The sequence below is a fragment of the Chlamydotis macqueenii genome, chromosome 2, assembly GCF_036417535.1.
Source record: "Chlamydotis macqueenii isolate bChlMac1 chromosome 2, bChlMac1.mat, whole genome shotgun sequence".
In the NCBI taxonomy this organism is placed as follows: domain Eukaryota; kingdom Metazoa; phylum Chordata; class Aves; order Otidiformes; family Otididae; genus Chlamydotis; species Chlamydotis macqueenii.
In genome coordinates, this window is record NC_141557.1 from 99,347,294 (window position 1) to 99,370,343 (window position 23,050).

The window sequence follows — 23,050 nt, forward strand, 5'->3', positions numbered from 1 at the left end:
GCCTTATAAAGCAACTTCTCCTAAGGGCCGGGACTGCTACTAAGAAAACAGCATCAACATCGCCAAAAGTGACCAGAGGCACCTGCGTGCCATTTTCACAACATCCTGTGCAATCGTAACTTGGAAAAGAGGTTTTCTCTGATCAGGCAAAAATACAGTGTTACCTACAGAAAAAAAAAACAAAAACAAAAACAAAAAAAAGGTGCTTTTTCTGATCAGAAAACAAGGAAATCAAAATCACTGCTCAGGCATGAAATGCAAAAAGTATCAGTACAAAGTAAATGCAATGATTCATCAGAGGCTGGAAAGCAATGTAAGCTGAGATACACAAAAACAAAGAGGAAGGAGGGAGTGGGGCTTTTTTAGCATTTTAACATTACCTGCTGAAATTGCCACTCTAACAAATATTGCTGATCTTATCAGATGGAAATTTGGAGGAAGTATGTACACTAATAATTAAGAATGTAATCAAGCCTTTGAAAATAATGAAAGTGGTTAAATAAAAGCCACTGCTAGGCAAATTTGCAAACTATGAATCATTAATATCCTTTTACCAGTTTCAGATGGTATCAAACATACTGGAATCTGAGTGGAAACAAACCCCATTTGCTTTATGATGTATCAAAGCACCTCCAAATGCACACTTGTTTAACTACTTCATTATTCCTTTACACAGAGAAAACACTAGGACGACAGTGGTATTATCCAATAGTGGGCACAGGAAACTATCTTACAGAAACAGGAATGCCCTGACACAATCAGATCTGAGTCCAGCGTTCTGCCTCCTATAACAACACCTACTAAACATTTCTGGAAAAGATGCAAAAAAAGTACAATGTGGATTGACTCATTTTTAATTGCTCCATCTTTATGCTAAAAGGAAAATGGAGCAAAACCAGCTGGCTAGAAAAAGTAACACTTAACTAGTAAAGACTGGTGTAATAAATATTCTTTCTGGAAATAGGTTATAGAGCACATAAGACGGAAAAATGCAATTTGAAAGGAAGTGCTTGAATCATTACAATCAGGGAGTTTGAGATAATTCATCTGCAGTAGAGCTATTTCATCTGCATCCTGAAAATCTGTGGCTAAAATTTTGGTATCAAACTGAGTATGTGGCATTCAGATTATGAAACAAATTCCTCCTTCTACCCTATCTTCCCTTTTTTTCCCAACAAAGCAATCCATATCATCCATCTGCATCAACTCCTTCTCTTTACCTTGATGTGACGGACCCTAATGCTCACAGTTTCATAACCTCTTCTGGTGCCACCATCTCTAAACATCCTTCCCCTGCTTTGCTTTCCTGTCTCTTCTGGAAGCTTCCTGCACCCCTTCCCACCGCCAGTTTCTCTTTGCTGTCCCCCAACCTGCTCTGTGTGACCTGCTGTTTGCATTGTGATCAGCCCTGGGTAGCCACAGACTGCTTCAGGGCACGTGGACCTGGCAAGGCCAGTCTGGTGGAACTGGCAGCGCGTATTTCCAGGCCCAGCTGGGATTGTGTTGCTGCCTATTGTCTCACAAAGCTTAGTCTTCACAGCCGCGTGCTGACAGCCTCCTATATTCCTCCAGTACCTTCCACCAGCCAGTCATATATGGCTAAGTCTGTAGAAACTCAGGACTAAACTTGTCTTTTTGACAGAGCAAGAAACCCCAGGCAGACTCCAAGCTACCTGTTGTCTTCCCAGAGGTCTGCCTCCACACAGCTGAGTACCCATCTCCATCTGGCAAGGAACCCACCCAAGCAGGACTCTTCATCAGCTGTGTGTCTGTTAGTGATGAACTAACAGCTGGCCAGCTCCTGCCTATGCAGATCTCCAACTGCTTGCAGGCAGGTTCAGACACATTTAAGAAGGCCTGAAATGAACCTTTTCACATGTGCATGCTCTGATGGGTTCAGCTGATGCAAAAGCCTGTCATCATTAATGTTTTGGATCATTAATTCATAACATCGATTGGTTTGAATCAGGTACAATCAGGTGCCCACATAGACTGGGACAGACATGTGACAAGACTGTCATATGTAAGTCCTGCCAAGGAGGTGTGTATGCCTCCCCCGCTTCTTTTAAACACAACAGGAAGCAGTTTCTCCACAAGTCAAACCATGCATACAGAAAATTTGTGAGCAAAACTAAACAGAACAAATCTGTTTTCCCCAGAGACTCTTCACAAGTGGCCCTAAGGACCACACATATTTATAGGAATATGATTAAATCATATATAACATCACATATGGTGACAAGAACCATGAGTGAATAATAAAATGATGCACCAGACTGTCAATGCAACTTGAAGCCTGCATATTGGGGTAAAAGGAAAATAGGGCAAAAATAAGGAAGAATAATTGAGAATATTCCTCCTGTTCCTGTTTTGCCAGGCTCTGCTTGTAGGACCCAAAATGGTCCTGCCATTTCACCTGAATTAAACAAAGTAACCCAGGCTGTGTAGTAGGTCACAAAAATTCAACTTGAACACAGTTGGAGATGTCAATTTTTCTTGCAAGAGGAGATATCCATAACTCTCAGATTCTGAAGAGAATGAAAAGAACTGATCTGAAAAGAGTAAGAGTACAAAAGCAAGGCTATTCTTTTCTCAGCACTGTGCTGTATTCAGGTGGCCACATCCACAAAACTCTCACACAGAAGAAAACAGGAGACTGTCACTGCAGAGTAGTCATTGACTTTAACTTCTTCCTACACATTGGAAGAAAAAAAAAGTAGCACATGATTAATCACCAACAACAGTCTTAAGGGCTGGATTCAAAGCAGAGGTTTTGGGGACAAAATTTGGGAATACCATTGTCTAAAGGAGAGTGTGGCACAGGCATTGCCATTCTGTAGAGGCCTAGCACTCTCCCCAGCTGACATTCTTCAGGCTCAGCCCTCATCTATCTAAATATCTGAGAGCACAAGTACACAAAACTCACCAGAATAGGGCACTGAAATGCCCACTTCAGCCTCAGGATGTTCCTCAACATGGGCCAAACTACTGGAGTTCTAGCTTCAGAAAAGAACCAGAGGAAAACCCTCAGCATGGTTGTTCTCAACTAGCTCCAAGCAGAAGCCTCCATAAGAAGTGTCACTTCCCACCTCTGCAGATGCTCAGGGTGCTCCCCCTGCACCCTGTCACAGAGAAAGATGTGGACCCCCTACTGCTCCCTAAGACACAGGGGTGAGCTCAGCCTCGGGGTACAGGGGAATTAAGGTAAAGAGGGGGAAGAGAGGGTACCCTGGAAGGACTTCTGGCACAAAAAAAAAAGGGATTTGAGGGCATTCAAAAGGAAGAGAGTTTCCGTCAGTGCTACAAAGTGTTACCTCTCTCCTCCAAGGCTGCCGTGGGCTGAACAATACCTGGCGCACGGTGTTGGGACACTGTACGACTGTACGGGCCCTCTGCTTCGGCACAGTACCTCAGGCTGAGGTCAAACACCATTTTTCCAGGACCACTGCTCTGTGGAATGACAAGAAATGTTCAGTGACAGCTCAGGTGAGCACAGATACACACAGGACTCGGACAACTAGGCCAGCTGCGGACCTCCAGCAGAGGTGAATCCACACATAAACACACTGACTCCACAGCATCTGCCGTTTTGCCTTCTTGTGCAGAGCCCCACAATCTGCTACTTTTTATATCAGATCCACATACGCAGTAACCTTTGTTTTAGCAAAACAATCATCCTACTAACTGGAAGCACCTCCTGCTTAACAGCCACATATTTAGCCATTACATTAAAATATCCTTGTATATGAACAACTTTATGAGTCAGAAAGTAAATCTGAGCAGTTACTCACGAATGAGATCACCTAATTATGATAGGTCCTTAAAATATCAGTTTAAATGTTCAGAAGACCAGAAAGTGCATCTGATTCTGGGAATAACTAAAGAAACAAAGAAGGCAGACAATGTGATTGTGGTACCTGTGTAATATTGAATTATACAGGCAGTTCTGGTTTCCTGATCTCAAAAAGGATAGAGCAAAAGTGTAAAAAGATCAGAGAAAGACAACAACAGCATGGAAGCTTCATAGACAAAACAGGGCTTTGAGCAACCTGATCTAGTGGAAGGTTTCCCTGCCCATGGCAGGGGGGTTGGAACTAGATGATCTTTGAGGTCCCTTCCAACTCAAACCATTCTATGATTCTTCAGCCAAGGGAAGAGATCATGGAAAGGGAAATTACAGACATTATTACAAGATGATGAGCAACACAGATGGCTAATGACTGCTGATTGTGTCCTCCAATACAAAAATCAGAGGATATTAAAAGAAGCTTGTGGGAATAAGGTTTAAAAAGTAGATGTGGGATGCAGCAGAGAAGGTGATTTGGCAAGGAGTTTTTCTTTTTGTGAACACTGCCTCTTGTCCTACCAGCGGGCAATGCTGAGAAGCGTTTATCTCCCTCTCCTCCATTCCCTCCCTTCAGGTATTTATACACTCTGGTGAGATCCCCCCTGAGCCTTGTCTCCTCCAAGCTGAACAATCCCAGCTCTCTCAACCACTTCTCGTAGGAGAGATGCTCCAGTCCTGTAATTGTCTATGCAGTCCTGCACTGGACTCACTCCAGTACGTTCATACCTTCCTTGTACTGGGAAGCCCAGTAGAGACTTACCATTAAAGACTGAGGCACAGAAGGCACCGAGTACCTCAGCCTTTGCCGTGTCCTGCCTCACCAGGGCCCTGCTGCATTCAGCAGTGGGCTACATTTTCCCTGGTCTTCCTTGTGCTGTTTATGTACTTGTAGAAGCTTCACATCCCTCACCAGATTCGAGTCCAGGCTGGCCTTGGCTTTCCTAACCGTGTCTCTGGAAGATCACACAGTAGCTCTATCGTCCTACTGGGTCACCTTCCTTGCTTCCAATGCCTGTACACTTTCTTATTATGTCTGAGTTCAGTTAGAAGGGCTATGTCTGTTCCTCTATGTCACTCCTCCATCATCTTCTCTCCAGCAGCTTTCCTACCTGACCTTCTCTTCACAATTCCCCTGGATGAATTTCATTCCCATATTAGTGACCCACTCAATTCCTCAAATATAAACTCCAGCACCATCACATCTGCATGCATCACACAGCTTTGGTTCAGAATTTGTGCTCCCAAAGAGTGCTGTTAACCACCCTGGGGCTATGCCTGTCTTAGCAAGTAGTTCAGCACAGCAGAGGCAGATTTGTGAGGAGAAACCTGATGTTCAAGCTAAATGTTTCATTGAGTTTCATCTTGACCTAAGACTAGCTCAAGGCCAGCAGCATGGAATGAATATCCAACAGCAGCTGTACCACGTCAGATAAATTCCTGGAGCAAGTCTCTGGCTATGTTTGATCTGAAAATAATCCATTTCACACACAGAGACAGTTCTATGGTGCAAACTAATGAGTGACAGAATGCTGAGATGGGCACTGGAATATCATGTAGCCCTGCTTTCACTGATCTCTTTCTGTTGTTGATTCTGTCCTTCTCATAATTTCATCAAACTCACTTGGCAGAGTCATGACTTATGTTAGTGGTACATGCAATGAGTTCGCAACGGCATTGCTCATGTACCTTGTTAGCTAACAACATCATAGTTGATTTTCCTCAGGCAAGATTTCTCTGGCATGACTGCTTTGTGTTTTCCTTCCTTTCAGTACAGAAACACAATTAAATCCAGGAAAAGTCAAGCTAATAAATCCAGAAAGAAAATATTAATTTTTTTTGATTGTATTTTTTAGTATTTTCCCCCTCTAGAAATATCTTTTTGCTTAACAGTCCTCCAATACACTGGATTTTAGATGCAAAAAGCATACTTCAAAAAAAATTCCCAGTAACCACTGACACCAATAACAAGGGCACTGCTTATCACTAGCAGTTGAACCATTGTATTGGAGTTGATAAAATGCTGCTGGAAGTAGGCATCTGAGCAGGACGCACAGCCCACCATCTCTGCAATGACGACAAGAAGATTATTCCCAACATCTAATTTTTTGTTCTTCTTTCCATCTACACTTCCAAGCAAATTGCAAGGCCCTCCCTGCGGAGGAAAGGACTAATCAAGGAAGTGTGAGGAAAACAGATGCTAATTCCATAGGACAACTAGTGGAAAAAGGAGTCCACTGCCCAGCTCAGTAAGCTGAAAGCCTATGGTATTTCCCTGGCTGCATATCTCCCTGGTGACACCACCAGGAGAAATGGGTCCTGCTGGCAAGTGGCTTTGCTTGCTTTCTCAAGGGGACTCCTAGGAGTAGAGGGGTGCCACCCTATATCTGGACATCAGTGCTGGGCCTAGACTGTTTGGCTTGGCAGGACTAATTTTTTAGCCAGAGCAGTCTAATGGTCTGGCTAACTCTACCTGCAAGTCCTAGTGCTTTCGTGAAAGAGGTAGTAATGGCAACCTGGTCGCCACTCACAGTTCTTCTGGTATGGTTAAAGCCTCTCCTGAAACTGTGTACTTAGAACACACTCTGAAGCAAAAAAGAAACTGAAAAAATAACAAAATTGCATATGCATGTCAGGTCTGTCGTGGATCTTCATTCATACCTCCCAGTTCAGGGATCTTGCCCTCATCTGTTCCTGCGGCTCAAAGCTCTGTCACAAGTTTACGCCTTAGCATTTGCCCCAGCTTATCTCCTGGCTATGCTATTTTCTGCCTCTTCTGTTCCTGCACGAGGCTACCACCATTCCTTTTTAAATTTTTTTTTGTATGAATCAATCTGAACAAAGTTTTCTGCCAGTTGCGATTCTCTGCAAACCTTTTATATTGACTCATGTTCAGAGAAACATTTCAGATGCTCCTGTCATACTTATTGCCAGCTCTCAGTTTTAAAGTCCTAGGATTGGGGGGGATTTCAGCTATTGCTTTTCTTTTTTTAAAGTTCGCCTTCTAGACCTCTTGCTTGTAAAGAAAATCCTGAAAGTGTCACCTGTAAAAAACAGATGGCAATTAATTTATCTTTAAATAATATTGGCATTAAGCTATTCTCAAGAAACCTAAAGTTTCTGAACAGTGGGAGATAGTAACTCAAAGTGGAAATTTATCTTTCTTTTCTGTCTTCATTGATGCTCGGCAAGTGTTTTTTATCCATGAATTCTGTCCCTTTGTCTTTTCACTCAGAACCCTATAACAGAATCCTTACTAACATCCAGTTAATTTTCTTAGCTCATTTATATACTGGTATTTTGACTGTATGGGTTAAGACTATTGAAGATCCTGTCTAGATAGCACATTTGACTGAAAACATTGTATTTTATAACTATTTATGTAATTTTAATGTCTTTTTTTCTATTATTTAAATTAATAGTCCATCAAATAATGTACAGTCAATATTAAAATTGACAAAAATTAAATTATGTTTTGAGTCTTTCATGTGGATTTCAGACAGGATACTTTGGTTTTCCTATCTTTTCCTTTTGTCTGATGTAATTACAAAGGCATTACTTCAATTTTTCCTTTTCAAACTATGTGTCTACAGGTGACTGCATTCTGTCTCAGCAGTGTTATTCAGTACTGCCCATGAGCACTACCTTCTGTTTCCATTTTTTCTTGTGTGTTACTTAGCACTTTTAAGAGATTGATTATCATGCATAATTTGAATACTACTTACACTGTTTTGCAAAACGTAAAAATTATCAGCATTAGAATTTTGTAAGTAGATAATCTCAAGCAAGAAGGCAAAGAAAGTTCTCTAAATCTCCGAGATCAGCTGGAGCTAGAGTCTGTACTACCACTTTTAGGCTGTACTACCACCCACTGGCTTTAAGAAGAATCTACAAAAGCAGCGGAGTGGACAAAGCCTCTGCTCTGCTGTTGCAGCACAGACTGCCACAAAAACTTAGCTCCAACAGGGTTGTGAATCCCAACAGCTGAAGACTCCTCATTCCTGATGGATTTAGCTGCAGTGGCTAGGGAGATTACCAACCCCCATTAAAGAAAGAGGATCCTCTTTGACTGTAACTAAATCTAACTGGGATTTGGGCTTTTCAAGGCAGGGCTTCTGTCTGGACGTATGGGATTTTCTTGGTAGATGGTCCAAGACTAGACTCTTTTTCTATGAAAACTGAGGAAGTTTAAAAGTGCCATCACTTCTTTTTTTTTTTCTTGTAAGTGAACTTGAAAATATTTACCATTTTCCAATGTAAAGTTCTCTTGATAGATGTAGATGCAAGTTATCTTGCTCTTCTTTCTAATTCTGGAAGGTGTTTCACTCAGGATCACTCTCTATAGTTCAGGATCTTACTTATTTGGAAACAGTTCCTGTGCAGGACAGAATCCAAATTAGGCTTGCTATTCATGTCTTAGTATTGCAGGTAAAACTACTTAACCTTCAAGGTTACTGTGATGTTTGTGGTGGGCTTTGAAGATATCTTACATTTACAACATATTTAGCATAAATCCCCACTTCAGAATATGTGGATTTTTTCTCATATTATGAACAACAGTCAGCTGCATAAGCTTTCCAAGCTCTTTATTATTTTAATATTTTAAATTATATAATCTGTTTTAAAGTAACTGCATTTTAGTTCCATCCAGTGGAGGGCAAACTTGTTATCTGAGCAGTTGATTGATTTAATTAGAAAGTTGTTCTAAAGTTAAAGTTTTTTGTAACATCAATATCAGTGTGTTTAAGAGCATTTGGCTGCAGTCTTATGCTGTTATGCTAAGTTACAGGTAAATAATTTCATTTCACTGAGGCGTGATAAGCCTTCAAGGATTATTTATGCATAAACTGAAAGGTATCACACATTCTGGAAATGCAACTGTTGCTGCAGAGGAACATCTAAATAGTGAAATATTTAAATATTGATGAAAGCAAGGAGCATGAGGGGTGAGGGGGAGCCCTTCTCCAAAAGTTAAATGTCTATTCCTTTCTTCATGTTTGCATGTAATTATTTTTCTAGACTTTTTATGTTAAAATTCAGCTAAGTTTTACATTAGAACTGCTTTTGGAGCCTACTAATTTTGACTTCATGATCTTTGTTTTCATTTTTACTGAATGTTGTTTCAGTTACTTAGAGGGCGGTCCCTGCTGTTGTTGGGAGACAATACCATATGGTTTTCAAAGCTTTATCTATTAATATATAATCCTTACTCTACAACTGCATCCTTTTTTCTGTGCTTGGAATACAAAATCAGGAGACATGTTGTTTCCCTAATGCATCCCTTATTCCCCTGAAATTTGAATTTTGGGTATTTCTAGTGAGTTATATTGGCAGTAAAACAGGAGTGGTAAGATTGCTGTTCAGAGGAATACGACAATTTATGATTAACACCCACTAGATATTATATGAGGTTGTACGAAAAAAGGTTTTCAGAAACAACGGTGCAGTCCAATGTTGTCGGGTGAAATGCAAGACCACAACAGGAGTTAGATAGCTATTAGTTTATTGATACTCACACTGCAATCAGCACGGGGAGCCCAGTTGTGAAGGAACAGCTGACAGTCTGGTCAGGTGCCCAATCAAGGCTCAGTCCAGGGACGTCCCTGCCTCAACTTACACACTTTTTCTTTTTGACAGCAAGTTTCTTTTATATATATATATATATAATGCCCACCTGGTTACACATCAAACAATACAATGCTGCAATAATTAGAAGCTCAGGTCACTGTGACCTGATGATCATCAGTGGGGGCAGGATGTTTTCTTTGTGAACTGGGACTAGATCACATGCATTGAGCCATATCCTTGACTCTTCACTGATCTTCTGAGTCCTCCCCTTGCAACCTGTACGTCCCAACATGGTGCATTTCTCTGTACAAACTGAAGGGATCAAGTTCCAAAACTTGGAGTACATGATTATATGCATAGTTTTTCTTCCACCTCAATCAGTACATTAGGGGGGAAAAAAACCAAACAAACAAACAAGACATCCCTGCGGTACAGGTATTTACATTTGCAGCAGCACAGACATTTATGTGTTAAAAGTTTATATATAAAAGTATGTTTCCTATTATTTCTGTATTTAAAAAAGAAGAAAAAAAAAACCTAATGCAGAAGTATTCTTAAGTTCTTTCCCCAGTATAATCCGAAAATCTATACCATGTTTTAGGAAGACTTTTGAAATAATGTACACAAACAAAAATTACCTGAAAATACTGCCTGAAGGAAGACAGTGAGAATCAGAATGGCAATACGCCATCAATAATGCTCAGAAATGCAGCTATTTTGAGGTTAGCGTTTCTTTTGTTCACTTGGCTGTCTCTATTCTGGCTGATTCGTATCAATCACAAAGCAAAAATCATCAGTAAGGTGCTTCATTAAGACATGGAAAGTAGTCTTCAGTCTTGAAGAGGACTGGAGGTTCATAGAGGGTCTGTTGTCGTGAGGAAGACGATTTCTGCAAATTAGATGATTTTTTTAAGAAGGCAAAAAGTAAACTTAAGTTTTAAAACAAAGCCTACAGAGCTAAAACGTAAAACAACAAAAATTTTCAATGGATGTCTTCTTAGGTTAATTTTTAATCATAGCTCAGCTGACTCTGGCAAAATTTTAATGTTAGTGAAGAAACACAGCCTTTGACTTTTGCCACTCTATCACCTGAACAGATGCAGCCTGGAAAGTGTATGATATGCCAGCTTTACAGGAGCCAAACAGGTGATCCTCCAGCTGATAGTATAGCCATTTTAACCTTCATTCTTCCAAAGCCACATACCTTTACCTTTCCTGCTCTGGCCTTTGAGTTCTCCTCAGCCACTTCCTTTGAGTTAACCCTAGCCTGTGTTCTCATTCACTTAGTTAAAAAAAGTCTTCATATGGAAAAACATCTAGCAAATGTTTATTTCGAGAAGGTTGTTGCTCCTGCTGAGCTTCTTCACCAAGTATATGTTATAATATATGTACTATGACATACTGTTAAAAACAATATGGTAGTGGACTGGAAAAGAGCTGTTACACTGTTTTTCAGGAGAGGTGTACATGTTTCTTTTCAATATTAACTGTACATTCTTTTGCTACACCAAATGGCTCATTTAAATAGACAACAGCAAGGACCCGTACTGACTATCCATCCTGTCAGCCTTCCTGCATGTAAATAACGCTGCACTGCAACACAGACCCAGTGTAGGTTTTCAATATATGGTCTTAAATAGAAGGCTTGAAATCAAGACTTCATTCATTAAAAATTCTTTTGGACTCATTAAAAGATTCTGATAAGCTATTTTGCAGAGCTATCAGTCAGTTTCTCTGCAGAGTTCTTCAGGTATTTTTTTGCCTGTCTGGGATGAGGAAATTAGAGTTTTCACCAATAATAAAGATACCAGATATCATTAATATACTTGGAGTCTGGCATGCTTTTACAGTACCAAAATGAGGATATAATTAAGCATATCTACAAAACAGCTGAGTGGAATTTTTCCAATATTCAGTTGAGCTGTATACTTGTACTCTATATGAAATAAGTACTTATTCTCCTGTTACATACAAAATTGCTGACTTATGACATTTAAATTATATTTGTCTTCAACTTTACGATACTATTAGTTTCTCTGAAATGTTTGTTTTGCTATTTAAGGTGTAATGAAATTTAAAAAACAGAGAAAAAAAGATCGAATCTATAAACAACGGAAATACCAATGTTCTCTATATGAGAAATTTTGCCAAATGTTAACAACAATCTTTGAAATCAAAGTTCTGTTTTTAAAAATCACCTCCTATCCTGTACTGCCCTATGAAAAAACACCTTGCAAGCAAGGGAAACTAAGGTCAAAGGTATTCTGCAACTCGTGACACTGATTTAAGAGGCACTATATTTACATATGTGCAAGAAGGGGAAAATTTCAATCCAGTGAGGAAATTCATAGGCAGGCACAGTACCCACAGTAGCCTAAGTACACATTTATGAATAGTTATTTTTTGCAGCTGCTTAGTAGACTTTTTTACCTTTTGAGAGAGTCTAATCCTTAGTGATACTAGAAGTCTTACTGTACTGTACTTTACACTGCCTGGCATTCACAAGGAAGAACTTGGGGTAAAATCTGAAAGCAAGATTACAAATATGCAGCTTAAGAAATACAAAATATATCCTTCGTGTGAAGAAACAGATACATTTAAAAAGGAAGAAAGTGAGAGGATGTGACTAATTAATTGTAGTAGGAAAATGTGAACTACAACTACAGTGAAAATCATGATACTGGTATAGACTTCTTTTCTAAAGAGCAGATATACTGAGTGAGCTAATTAGATGTTAGGCATAAGGAGAAATCTCTGTAGGCATTTTCATTCAGACATGTTTGCGTTTACTAGTGCAAATACATATTTTACTATGAAATACTCAGTACCACTGTAGAACAGTGACCTGCCTTTTACTTAATTAGTTATTACTAGTAAGTTCTGAGTGTTGATTTTATTGCTATCCATACTCAAACCAAGAAACCACTGGTTCAAGGACTTTCCACGTTATTAATTGTGGAAAAACTGCTAAGCTGATAAAACGTTCCCATGCAACACTAAAAAAGCACTTTCTTAGAACTTTCAAACTTTTCAGCTGAAGATTATAATGCCGTGGTTGTCAACCGTTTTTAGCAATGACGTGGAAAATACTGTTGAATATTCTTCAAGGCAACTGCTGCAGTTGTTTGTTTTTGTAACTGGCCCATAAATAGCAGCTTTATGTTGGTATTTCTTAAAATAAAAAATGACATAACTCTAAACTCAAACACCAAACAAAATGCAGGAATGAGAAGTTAACTAACTTGAAGATTGCACAGAAAATAGCAGTGAAGAACAGGTTTCCTGAACTGAGTTTTAACAAGACAATATATATTCCTTTCACATCTATTTTTCTCTGCTGACACATATGCTTGCAATATGTAGGGACACATATCTCAAACAGCCACAACCATCTCCCTCTTCCCCTCTGTAAAATCTACTTTATTTCAGCATTCTCCTGGTATTACGATACAGAAACCTGAGCCAGTACAGGATGAATACATGAAAAGATAAATAAAGGAATCTGGGTGCTGAGAAGATGTGAGGAAGAGTACTTATAAATGGTACACCATTAGCAGGAGATGCCAAGAAGCATCAGTGTTCGGAAGACTTTTTTTTCAAACCAGAAGGTTATTTTAAAACTAGGGCATAGTGCCAGTCTAAGGTTAGCTAAGGTGTCTCTTTGAAACATACCAGAAAGAGTACTTCATGTCTTCTGTAGAGAAACAGTCCACACATAATAAGAAGGAGAGAGAAAACTGCATCCTTAGAAATTAACAAGCTGCTTACTTGACTACTGAACTGTGTGGACTGAGTATAAGCAGAATCTTTATTTTAAAAGTATTGTGCAGCATAGCTTTCATTTCCTTTTTTTGGTGATGTTTCTGCAGTGATATTTTTAATGCAGTATGCTCCTTTAACAGTGTTATCTATACAGGCTCTTCCTACTTGCTTTGCATACCATCAGAGACTGGGGTGCTTTAATACAAAGGCTTGTGCATTATGTCCTTATTTGTGCCCTTCACATTCCCTTCTTCATGTATTCAACCTTATTTTGGAAAGTTACAAAATTTAGAATTTGTGATTTTTAAGTTTGGGGTTTTTTTTAATGAAGTCTACAAGGATTTTTGCAAAGTTCTCAGAGTATATAAAAGTTCTGAATTTAAATTCAAATATATGTGCAACAAAGTAACTATTATTTTAATCATCCACTCTGGTAAGCAGAGCAGCTAAGCTGGTCATGTGGCAACAAAAGCTTACTTACATTAAGGAAGGATGATATGCTGATTGTGTGCAAGATTTTCTTGAATGTGCTTGGAAAAGCTCCAAAGTCTGTTTCTGCCTTTATGACCCGTTCTTCCAGTCCAGCTACGCTATTTCCAATCATCTTCACAAAAGCCTAGTGTGAAAAAAAAACAAAAGAAATCCAACTTTTTCACTAACAAATTAAAACAGGATTATGTATTGCATGACAGCAGTGAAAGTTCCATTACTTAAATGAGGAGTCAAAAACTCCATGCTCGATATCCCTTCCATCCACAAGTCCATTTTATTGCTAAAAATTACTTGAGATACTTAAAAGGCTGCAAAACCAGGTTAAATCTACTAAAACAATCAGTCTTCCTCCTCCTATTTGCCTTTCAAATAACTAATTTAGATTTCTTTGAATTTAGGCTTCTATCTGCCTTTCTACTGAAAATGGGACCAAGGATGTGAATCAGAGTTTTGAAGCTTTAGCAGGGATCGATAGAGCTCTCATTCTATTAGTCTCCAAATAACTCCCAATAAAATAGCTTTGAAAGATGCTATAAAAAAAAAAAAACCACAAAAAAAACCCCAAAAAGTGGTACTATTGCTTTCAGAAAGAAAGATGTATGCATTGCTTCAAGCAGGAAATTAAAAAAAAATAATAATTAAAAATGATATTTTTGTTTTAGAATGCCCACAGTCTCCAGAAATTCTTAATAAATTATGCTTTATTAACCCTGAAGTATTGAACACAGATTGGACGTGGAGAGCAAAATGGATCCAAGTCCACTCAACATTCATGCATGCGCACACACACACACACACATACACACAATTACAGCGTGTTATTGATACTTCCCCCTGTTAAGAAATGGAATACACCTAGAAAATATCAAATACATACCTCTAGTTTGTCAATCTTCCTGTATATCTGTCTCATTTCTGTAGCTTTTGTGTAAATTTGAGGTATACTTTCATTGACGACCTGAGAGGAATCACTTCTAATCTAAAGATGATTTAAAGAAATAATACAAAAATTGAATGTTTAGTAGATGTCATTCTAGAAACTAGAATTGTGCTCCAATTAACAGATGAAAAATATATATATATAATAAAGTGCCCCTTAGAGTCGTGCAGGAGAACCACACATGCTACGTTTGAAAAGACAGCCTGTATACTGCTACCAACTTCTAGGAATTTTCCATGCAGTTTCCCCATCTCCCTTCATGTGAAAGTGAAAACAAAGCTGCCTTTCTGATGACAGAAAGACAAATCTAGCTTTGAAGGGTTGGCAACTCTGATTACATACTTTGATAATAAAAACCACATAGCATGTCTTTATGTATTTTAAAGGAGAAGCAGAATATCAAATTGTTCTTTTAAATATCTGTCATTGCGCCATTCAAAATGGGATCCCATGTATGTACATGGACAATATACAAATACAATTATGTAAATAGGCAGTTATATAGCTATACAGACATGTTTTGCTCAGACATGAAAGTCTGTTAGTTTTCATCCACATGGTATCTAATTATCAAAATGATTTAGGTAATGATCAAGTGTGTTTTTGTACTGGAACTGGCCTAGACTAAAGGCTGCTTCCTATCTCTGTCTCATTTAAAAACACGAGCACTGAACTGTATTCTGACTTCAAAACCACAACTATACGCAAGCTATACATACCATGTCCAGCATTCCCACAAATTCATCCACTCTGGTCAGCAAATCTTCCAGACTCTTGTCTAAGCTTTCTATCTGCAAAAGAGAAACCCTTTAAAAGGTATTTGAGAACAGAACCCCCCCCCCACCCAGACTCTCCCAGGCAAAACCTCCGAGTACGGACACCAGCCGGACTAACAGCAGGCTAACACAAGTCCCACGGCTCTGCCGCCTCTCGGTTAGGTGAAGCGCTCCCGTCCCCGCCGCTCCCTCTCCCCCGGAGCCCGGCAGGCCGCGGAGGCCCCAGCCCCGCACCTGCTCGCTGAAGAGGCTGCGGTCGGCCAGCAGGCAGGCGGAATAGGCGGCGGCTGTGGCGCTGAGCGACGCCTCCGAAGCGTCCTCGTCCTCCGGTTCCCCAAGGCCGGAGGCGCTGCTGTGGCTCTGGGAAACGTTCCCGCTGTCCGCGCCTGGCGGCTCGGCCCCAACCCGCTCCCCAGCTCCTGCGGCGGCCGCCATGTTACTGCCCCCGTTCCCCTCCGCCGCCGCTCACGTGAGCGGAGCGGGGGCGGCGCAAGCGCGCTCTCGACAGGCGGAGCCGGGAGCGGCCCGGCCCTGCGGCCTCCCCGCCCCGGGAGGGGACCGGGATGAGCGCCGGTGTTCGGGCACCGAGCAGCCGCCGCTGCCTCTCACCGGCGGCGGTCGCTTCTGAGCTGCCCCCGTCCCTCGGCGCGACCCTAGCTGCGCCGGGAGAGCGAGAGATAGAAACGCAGCTCCCTCTGCAAGCCCGTGGGTGGAGGACGTGTCCCCTAAAGAGCGGTAACGTGCCCCTGCTCCCGCCGCCGCCCACGTTTAAAGCCCCGCTCGAGTTTAATCCCGTGCGCGGAGGGGCCTCGGTGCACGAAACCTAAACAGCTCAGTCGCGTTTCCACGGAGGGTTTCGGTCTGAAGTGGGAAAGGAGTTAATCTTACAGTAGTTGTCTTTTTAAGACAACTTCAGTTATCAATATGGTGTGTGCAAAAATAGAAGCTTTTTTTTTTTCCTAGTTGATGTAAATGAGCACAAAATGCTTGCAAGCCTTAAAAGTTAATTTGCAAACCCATAAATACTTTGCTATTCTCAGCTTGTAATTTGTCTTGGGGACAATACATTCATGCTGATGTGTGAAACGCAACTCATGTTTCCTACCTCCTGGGGTGAACTAGTTGGAAGAGTTCGGATATTTTGCAGTAGCCCACTTCATTCAGACAGTCACACCGAGCAGTCTCCAGACAACGGTCTGCACAGTGTGGCAGCATTACCAGAGGTAGGGTGGTTTTTTGTTTCTGGGGAGCCAGAACTACCCCTGAAAGCCACGCTGTCTGAAGCAAGCCATGCTATGAGGAGCGTAGCAAACCACTTGGTTCCCATGGGAATCAGTGTAACAGTACCCTTCAGTAAAAGCAGTCCTGGGAAGAAACATTATGGAAAGAAACTTGGTATCACTAACAACAACTGGAGGAACCAAAGAAGTTAAGTTTGGTCATTAATCATTACACAACTCAGTAAGTAAAACAATTAAAAGTACTAGATATAGTTTGCCTGCTTCTCATTATTCAATTATTTAGCTCAATTTTGGATTCTTCTGGAACACTGGCTAAGATAATGACATGTGACAATGAATTTCCAGGCTATGATGTGGTACAGAGCACAGCTTACAGTTTGTTACATTTTTGGACTTTCTGTTTCATTGACCAACTTTGCGTGACCCTAGAAAAGTAAGCAGAAGCATCTAAGTTGCCTTATCCCATCAGATTTGTTTTTCTGAGTATTCTATTTCTCCATTCTCTCGCTGTCTCTAAACAATGCCAATCTACTCAATCTTTTCTCAGATGAAGAGGTCTTAATGCCTGAATCCTTCCTACCTCTTCTCTGAACCCGCTCTTCTCCTGCTTTCTTTTTCCCTTAGTTAGGACATCAAAACGGAAGCAAGTTTATCCAAACATGTCTTCTGCAATACTAGCTGCTCTGCATCACCTCTGCAGCTGCCAACTGGACCTAGTCCACTGGTCTTGCAGAGCTGCAAGATGATGTGGGGAAAGAGTAACAGTAAAATATTCCACAAAACAAACATAAAACCTAACCACCCAATACCTCCACAACAGAAATGCTGTGGTAGCCCTTAAGTCACCACTCAGGATGCACATTATACCAATCATACACTCGACAAGCAAGAGAAAAGCATTACTAAAATAGTTACGTATCTGAAGAGTCATCAAAACCAGGTATCTTGTTTCCACAGGGAAGGGAGATACTGCCACAGAAAAATTTTCTTGAGTAAAGGGAAAGGATATAGCATATAAGTAAGACAGTGCACATTTTATTACAGACAGATCACATTTTCATCAGTTAAATAAGGTAAAATGAATAACTTCAGCCAGACAAATCCACTTATTCATAAAAGTAGTCTTATTTAAGGTGTAACAAATTTTTCCTGATAAGATGATCTGATAGACTGAAGCACATCCAGCTATTCTTTTTTTTTTTTACTGCACCAATACTCAGATTAAAAAAAAATTAAAATAAAACCTTTGGTAAAGTACACAGTTTTAAGATGAACAGGATCAATGTTCTATTCTTACTGTGCTGGGAAAAATAAGTACAGCTCTAAACTGCTGTGATAACTAGAAAAGACTTAATTAGAGTAAGTGAAAGAATTTTAAAATAAACTTTTAAAGCAAATCTAAACGAAATAAACTAAGTTCAATGTCCCAAACATATTTAACAATGAGCAGAAGACTGGTTGTTCCACAGGCATTCTAAATTAGTGACAATGAATTAGTCCGCACATTCTTTGTCCAGCTGTTACAGATTCCGAAATGGAATGTAATTTTCTCAAACCAAGACTTCTGAATTTTCATATCCATACAATATTTAAGAAATGTCTATTCCACCATATAAAAAAGCTTTAATGTACTACAAAGTTAAAAACAAAAAGAAAATGACACAAGCTAAAAGTAGAAAAATACATCGTAAAACATTTATATTTTGTTCCTTACACTGATCAAGATATAACAAAATAGTTTAGATTAGACCACTTTCATAAATTCATGGCATTTTCAGAAGCAGACAGTTATGGACTCAACACTCACTGGTTACCCACTAGCCAGCATCCAGTAAAGATATCTGACCACTGCAAACATCCAGTATATTTTATGTTTCTAGAAATCCTGTGTAGACATTAAGCTTTATTACTAGAGGAGTCCAAAAATAACAGAGCTATTCTAAGTTAGGTTTGACAGTCAGTCAGCATCCCTCCTCTGCATAGCAATCAGCCAATCTTTTGTAAGGAAAGACCTTGTGGATTTAGGTTGCCCCAAAGGTACAGCAAGGACCTGTGTCAGCTCTGAGGTGAAGGGAACAGTCCTAGCACACACTTCCACTGCTGCTGCCTTCTCGCCTGTATCCCTAAAATTCATATGAAGAATGATATTGAGAAAACGGAGATGACGGGGAAAAAATTTGAAAAAGAGGTATTATCTAATAAATATCAAAAAAGAATACATTTACACACAATGGTGCTGAAGCTAGTTTCAAGCCCTTTACTGTCATGTTTTCCCTTCCCTGAGCAGCACAAGTGTGTACTGCAGGGAGCCCTGCCTCTGACCAGCAGGTGGTGCTGACAGCAACTCCCTCCAACACCGCCTCCTTAGGGTTGTTTTTTTTTTTTTTTTAAATATATATAATTTCATTTGGAAAAATGTATTCGCAGCATCTCCCTAGTGTTGTTACCACCAGAGTAGGAAACCGCTACTTTTATAGAGCTTGTCTGGATTAGACATTAGGTTGCAAATATGGTGTAAAGAAGTTAGTGGAAGGTCTGTACGTAACAGTAGAAGATTGGATGGCTATTAAGAAGCACTCTCTTTGAACTGGTATTAGAAGAAAACCAGATTCCACTTCAAATAGACGTCTGCCACTATTAAAATCTAATTCATATACATGCATGTATAAATACATCCACCCATGCATTCAAACCCAAGAACATAGCACTGCCATTGGTGGCCTGTAAGACTGCTTAGATTCATACCAACTAAAACAAATTTGTGTTCTTCACTTCAGGGCTGGGACACAAACCAGGTTTTACACTCTGGCTTCCTTCTGACAAATTTTGCAGTGCATGACAGTTTTATGTCTAACACGTTTCCTAGAAAGCAACAATTTTCTGCTCATACACCGTGAGGTGTATGAGAATATCAGCTCTCTGTTTTGTGCATAACGTTGCAAGAGTCAGCTGTCCCAATTGGCACTTAAGACTGAAAGGAGAGTTGCGGGAATTGCTACTAAAGTGTAATGACTGTTCCATCCTCCTCAATACCTCCTCTAGGGATAACCAGACTGTGTCGGGGATCAGTTTTTAAAGAATTGAGTAATTTGTGGATGTTGCCGTTGCTTTCTCGGCCAGAGTTGTTGTTGAGCACCAGGTCCCTTTGAAGTCTGTGGCTAAGGCTGCTGCCATTGATTCGAGAGAGGCTACTGGAAGTAAGGCTGTGCAGTTTGGGAATGTGCTGTGGCTCCAGACCACCCTCAATGACAATGTCAGCCTCTTCATCACTCTCCATTTCATCAGGGTGGAAGTTCTGCAGCACGTGGGATGTAGGCAAGCTATGGTGACTTGCAGTGCTGTCTGTAGACTGGCCAGAGCTACCCGACATTCTACTGCTTCGAATAATATTGTTCCTCTGGTTTGCTGGCTTGACTGTGATAATAAGATTATGGCTGTTGGCAATCATCATGTCTGTGACTTGGTCAAGAGTCTTTCCCGCTACTTCAATGCCATTGACTTCCAGGACTTCATCATTCACAGCCAGCAAGCCCGTGCTCTCCGCTAAGCCTCCAGGAACCATACGAGAGATGAAGATACCAGGTACTTTTTCTAATCCATGAGGAGTAACCCTTACGCTGGTGCCATCACGAATGTAAAATCCTAAGGGTTTCTCACACCCATGTCGATACAGCCTCACTCTCCGGTGTGTTTCAGGAAGAATGTCCACATCAATTATGGAAGACACTGGTCTAAAATCGTGAGGCATGCTAATATTAATGTGAGGACGCCGGCGAAGGTTGTCATTGCGGAGTGTCACCAGAGCCTTCTTCTTCCTTGATAGTGTGTTGGTCCCAAAATTACTGTAGTCCACTTCATCTGAAAGAGAAATAGTACCAGTGTATCAATCAGAGAATAATTCAATCTAGAGGGCATTTTCCTCTTAAATTTGGTTCACTGAAGCCACACTCCTAATAACAAGGAAAAAATCAAATTAATCCTTCCACGTACTCTAACCTTTCCTTCATTTCATGTCCATCAGCATATCATTCAGAATGAATTGTTTTCAATGACTACTCATATTTCTTCCATATTTTGAGGGAAAAGACTTCTGATTCTCAACTCCTGTTACCAGCTGTGCAGAATGCAATTACTTGCAGCTGCAGAGCTGACAGACCATCTTAGATGTGAGACCCATACTTTCAGAGTTGAATTGTAATTTCACGCATACAGCTCAAGTGGGCAAGAAGCGCCTACGCATTCCTAACTTAAAAGTCTGAATAGAGAAGTATTTTAATATCCAGTTAAGTTCAGCCTTAACTGATGGCAGAACTTAGGTACAAATATGAAAGCAGGGTGTGAGAGAGTAGTTGGGTATGCGTTTTTAGGCTAGCCCTTTTTAGTAAGGGATTTATGTTAATATGCATTCTCTTGGTACAGCACTTTTCTCTTTTGAATATTTTATTTCATTTGAGCCAAATTTGACAGCAATAAAAAGTGCTAGAAGTGCCAAGTTCCAAAAAAGTTCTGTGTAAGCAAGCAGCCCAGTAAAAAGAGAAGCATGGAGAAAGAAACTGTTCTGCTGCCTAGCCCATAAACTAAGGATCACAGACCAGACACGGACTCACACAGGCACTCCTGCCCTTGAGAGGAAGATCCATAGGAAAGCCGCCTTTTTAGGGTCTACTGTTTAAGGAATTGTTTAAATATTTCCCTTTTGGTAGCAGTATCTCAAGAGCCTGTGCAAAGTGATTAGCTTTAAATCAGTCAAATAATATAACAAGTTATTCCATATAGGAAGCTCATGTTGTGCTTTACATAAAAAATACTTAGTCATGAACTTTTAGTGTCCAAAATGTGTCACTTCATTTCACATTAAAAATACTTTGCATATTTTAAACATGAAGCATGCACTAGCTGGAAAATTATTTTACTGGGAGTTAAGCATGCTAACACTTTTCAGATAAAAACTAACAGACTTTCAGTTTATTTTACTGTGGAAGATGAGCACAATTATAGAACTGACACCAAGAAAATTTTCTCTCTGACAAATTAACCCTGCATAGTCATGTTTGAGAAAAGTAAGACAATACTTCAGCCCGACAGAGTTTCAAAAACTGTGTTATTAAAACCAGCTTATTACTACATTTTTATTTCTGGCAAGGTTTCATTTTCAAGTCAGCTTTCAAGGCGTATTATTGACAAACTTCTATTAAGTGACATTAAGTTACACAACTCATGGGACACTAAAATAGTGCTAAGCAGCAACCTGATCTAACTGAGCCTGCTTGGAGCAGCGTGTTGAATTAGCTGACCTTCAGAGGTCCCTTCCAGCTTAAGTTATTCTGTGATCCTACATAGTCCTTTGGGCTGGAACAATCATTTGAAGACTTCAGAAACACTATTTCTGCATTCTCCTCTAACTTACTTACGCCTGCTATATTAACACTGAGGACATCACAAGGCATCTAGAAGGTCATCCTGAATGAAAAGCTTCTGTGAAATAAAGATACTCCTTGGATGAATTTGTCAAGTTTAATTTCATGCTTGCCTCTTGTCTCTCCTCCCAGGCCACTCAGAGCCCTACCAACTGCACAGGCCCTACTGTGTAATTCAGACTGGTGAGGCACAGGACTGGAAGTCCTTAAAATCACCCAAACGCAAGCAGCTCCCAAATGGTTCCTGAAAGCATAGTCACAACCAAGACAGTGACTGTGAGGAGATGGCACTTTCTCAAGTCCACCTCGTGAGCAGAGTCAGTTCAGTGTCTACTCTTTTGAATGCACAAGCCACATGTGGCAGCCAAAGCCAGTTATTATTCCTTTTCTTTAATCAGCAGGATTATCATCATCTACATTCACCTGAAGTTTCGATGAATGTTTCTGCACATTGGCAAAAACATTTTCCTTAATTTTTCCTTATAAATTATGGGTCCACAAGAGATGTCTTTCATCACCACAGTATCAAACACTGCACCCTACTCACTCTCTCAATTCACTCATAAATTTCTGTGACAGTGCTATGAAAACAACTTGGGAATTCAGACTTAGAATCAAAATTCTTCCTCATTTGAAACATATAGCACTGTAGAATAGTAGCACTGTACCTTAAAGCCCAAGACTACTTCTACCCCCAAATTTCAGGTTAAGATGGTAATTAAAATTAAATGTAGGTTTATGTGTTTAAGACTGTCTTTCAGTACTGGCAAAGAAAACTCGAAACAAAAGATGCATCCTTTTAAGATCAGAAAATTAGGCTGAGGAGTGCAGTTTATTGCACTGCAGGTAAAATGAAACACATGCCCTAGTTATCCATCTCTTCCCTGAAAACACCCAGGTAACTATTCTCTCGCTCTCTATATATGTTAGTATATTAATAATGAATGACTTTGAGGCAGATTTGCAAAAGCTTTACCAAATAATTCACTGGGAAGATTTGTTGACAACAC

General features: G+C 40.1%; 3 protein-coding genes across 5 annotated transcripts in view; all 3 read right to left on the reverse strand.

Moving 5' to 3' along the window:
• The window catches only part of GLIPR2 (GLI pathogenesis related 2), a 37,690-nt gene extending 27,524 nt beyond the window's left edge, over positions 1-10,166 (reverse strand). The window contains exons 1-2 of one of the 2 annotated variants that reach the window (XM_086740521.1): positions 10,051-10,166; positions 3,315-3,450 (exon numbers count right to left, since the gene is read on the reverse strand). In XM_086740521.1, coding sequence (XP_086596647.1) covers positions 3,315-3,432 — 118 coding nt within the window. In that variant the 5' untranslated portion in view covers positions 3,433-3,450; positions 10,051-10,166. Of the gene's footprint in view, positions 1-3,314; positions 3,451-4,607; positions 5,640-10,050 lie in introns of those variants that run through there. The other variant, XM_086740520.1, reaches the window with a different exon arrangement.
• BLOC1S4 (biogenesis of lysosomal organelles complex 1 subunit 4) lies at positions 9,331-15,838 on the reverse strand. 2 transcript variants are annotated; one of them, XM_010118110.2, is made up of 5 exons: positions 15,617-15,838; positions 15,326-15,397; positions 14,544-14,645; positions 13,656-13,790; positions 9,331-10,301 (listed from the first exon to the last, which is right to left on the reverse strand). In XM_010118110.2, the coding sequence occupies exons 1-5, from the start codon at positions 15,815-15,817 to the stop codon at positions 10,206-10,208; spliced, it is 606 nt and encodes a 201-aa protein (XP_010116412.2). In that variant the 5' UTR covers positions 15,818-15,838; the 3' UTR covers positions 9,331-10,205. The 2 variants fall into 2 exon arrangements, with proteins under 2 accessions (XP_010116412.2, XP_086596645.1); XM_086740519.1 differs by lacking the exon at positions 9,331-10,301 and adding an exon at positions 10,344-11,937.
• Positions 15,839-17,636: 1,798 nt separating this feature from the next.
• Positions 17,637-23,050, reverse strand: part of PARD6G (par-6 family cell polarity regulator gamma) — a 68,775-nt gene continuing 63,361 nt past the window's right edge. Inside the window, exon 3 of the mRNA XM_086742120.1 lies at positions 17,637-20,481. Within this exon, the coding sequence (XP_086598246.1) occupies positions 19,622-20,481 (860 nt within the window). The 3' untranslated portion in view covers positions 17,637-19,621. The remainder of the gene's footprint in view (positions 20,482-23,050) is intronic.

Bases quoted from the DNA above. Each gene is read 5' to 3' on its own strand.
- BLOC1S4 (XM_010118110.2), bottom strand. From the start codon at position 15,817: ATGGCGGCCGCCGCAGGAGCTGGGGAGCGGGTTGGGGCCGAGCCGCCA. The intron at 14,646-15,325 runs GTATGTATAGCT...AATCATCTTTAG, and splicing joins TTGTGGGAATGCTGGACATG to ATTAGAAGTGATTCCTCTCA. The intron at 10,302-13,655 runs GTAAGTAAGCTT...TCTAATTTGCAG, and splicing joins GCATATCATCCTTCCTTAAT to AAATCGTCTTCCTCACGACA.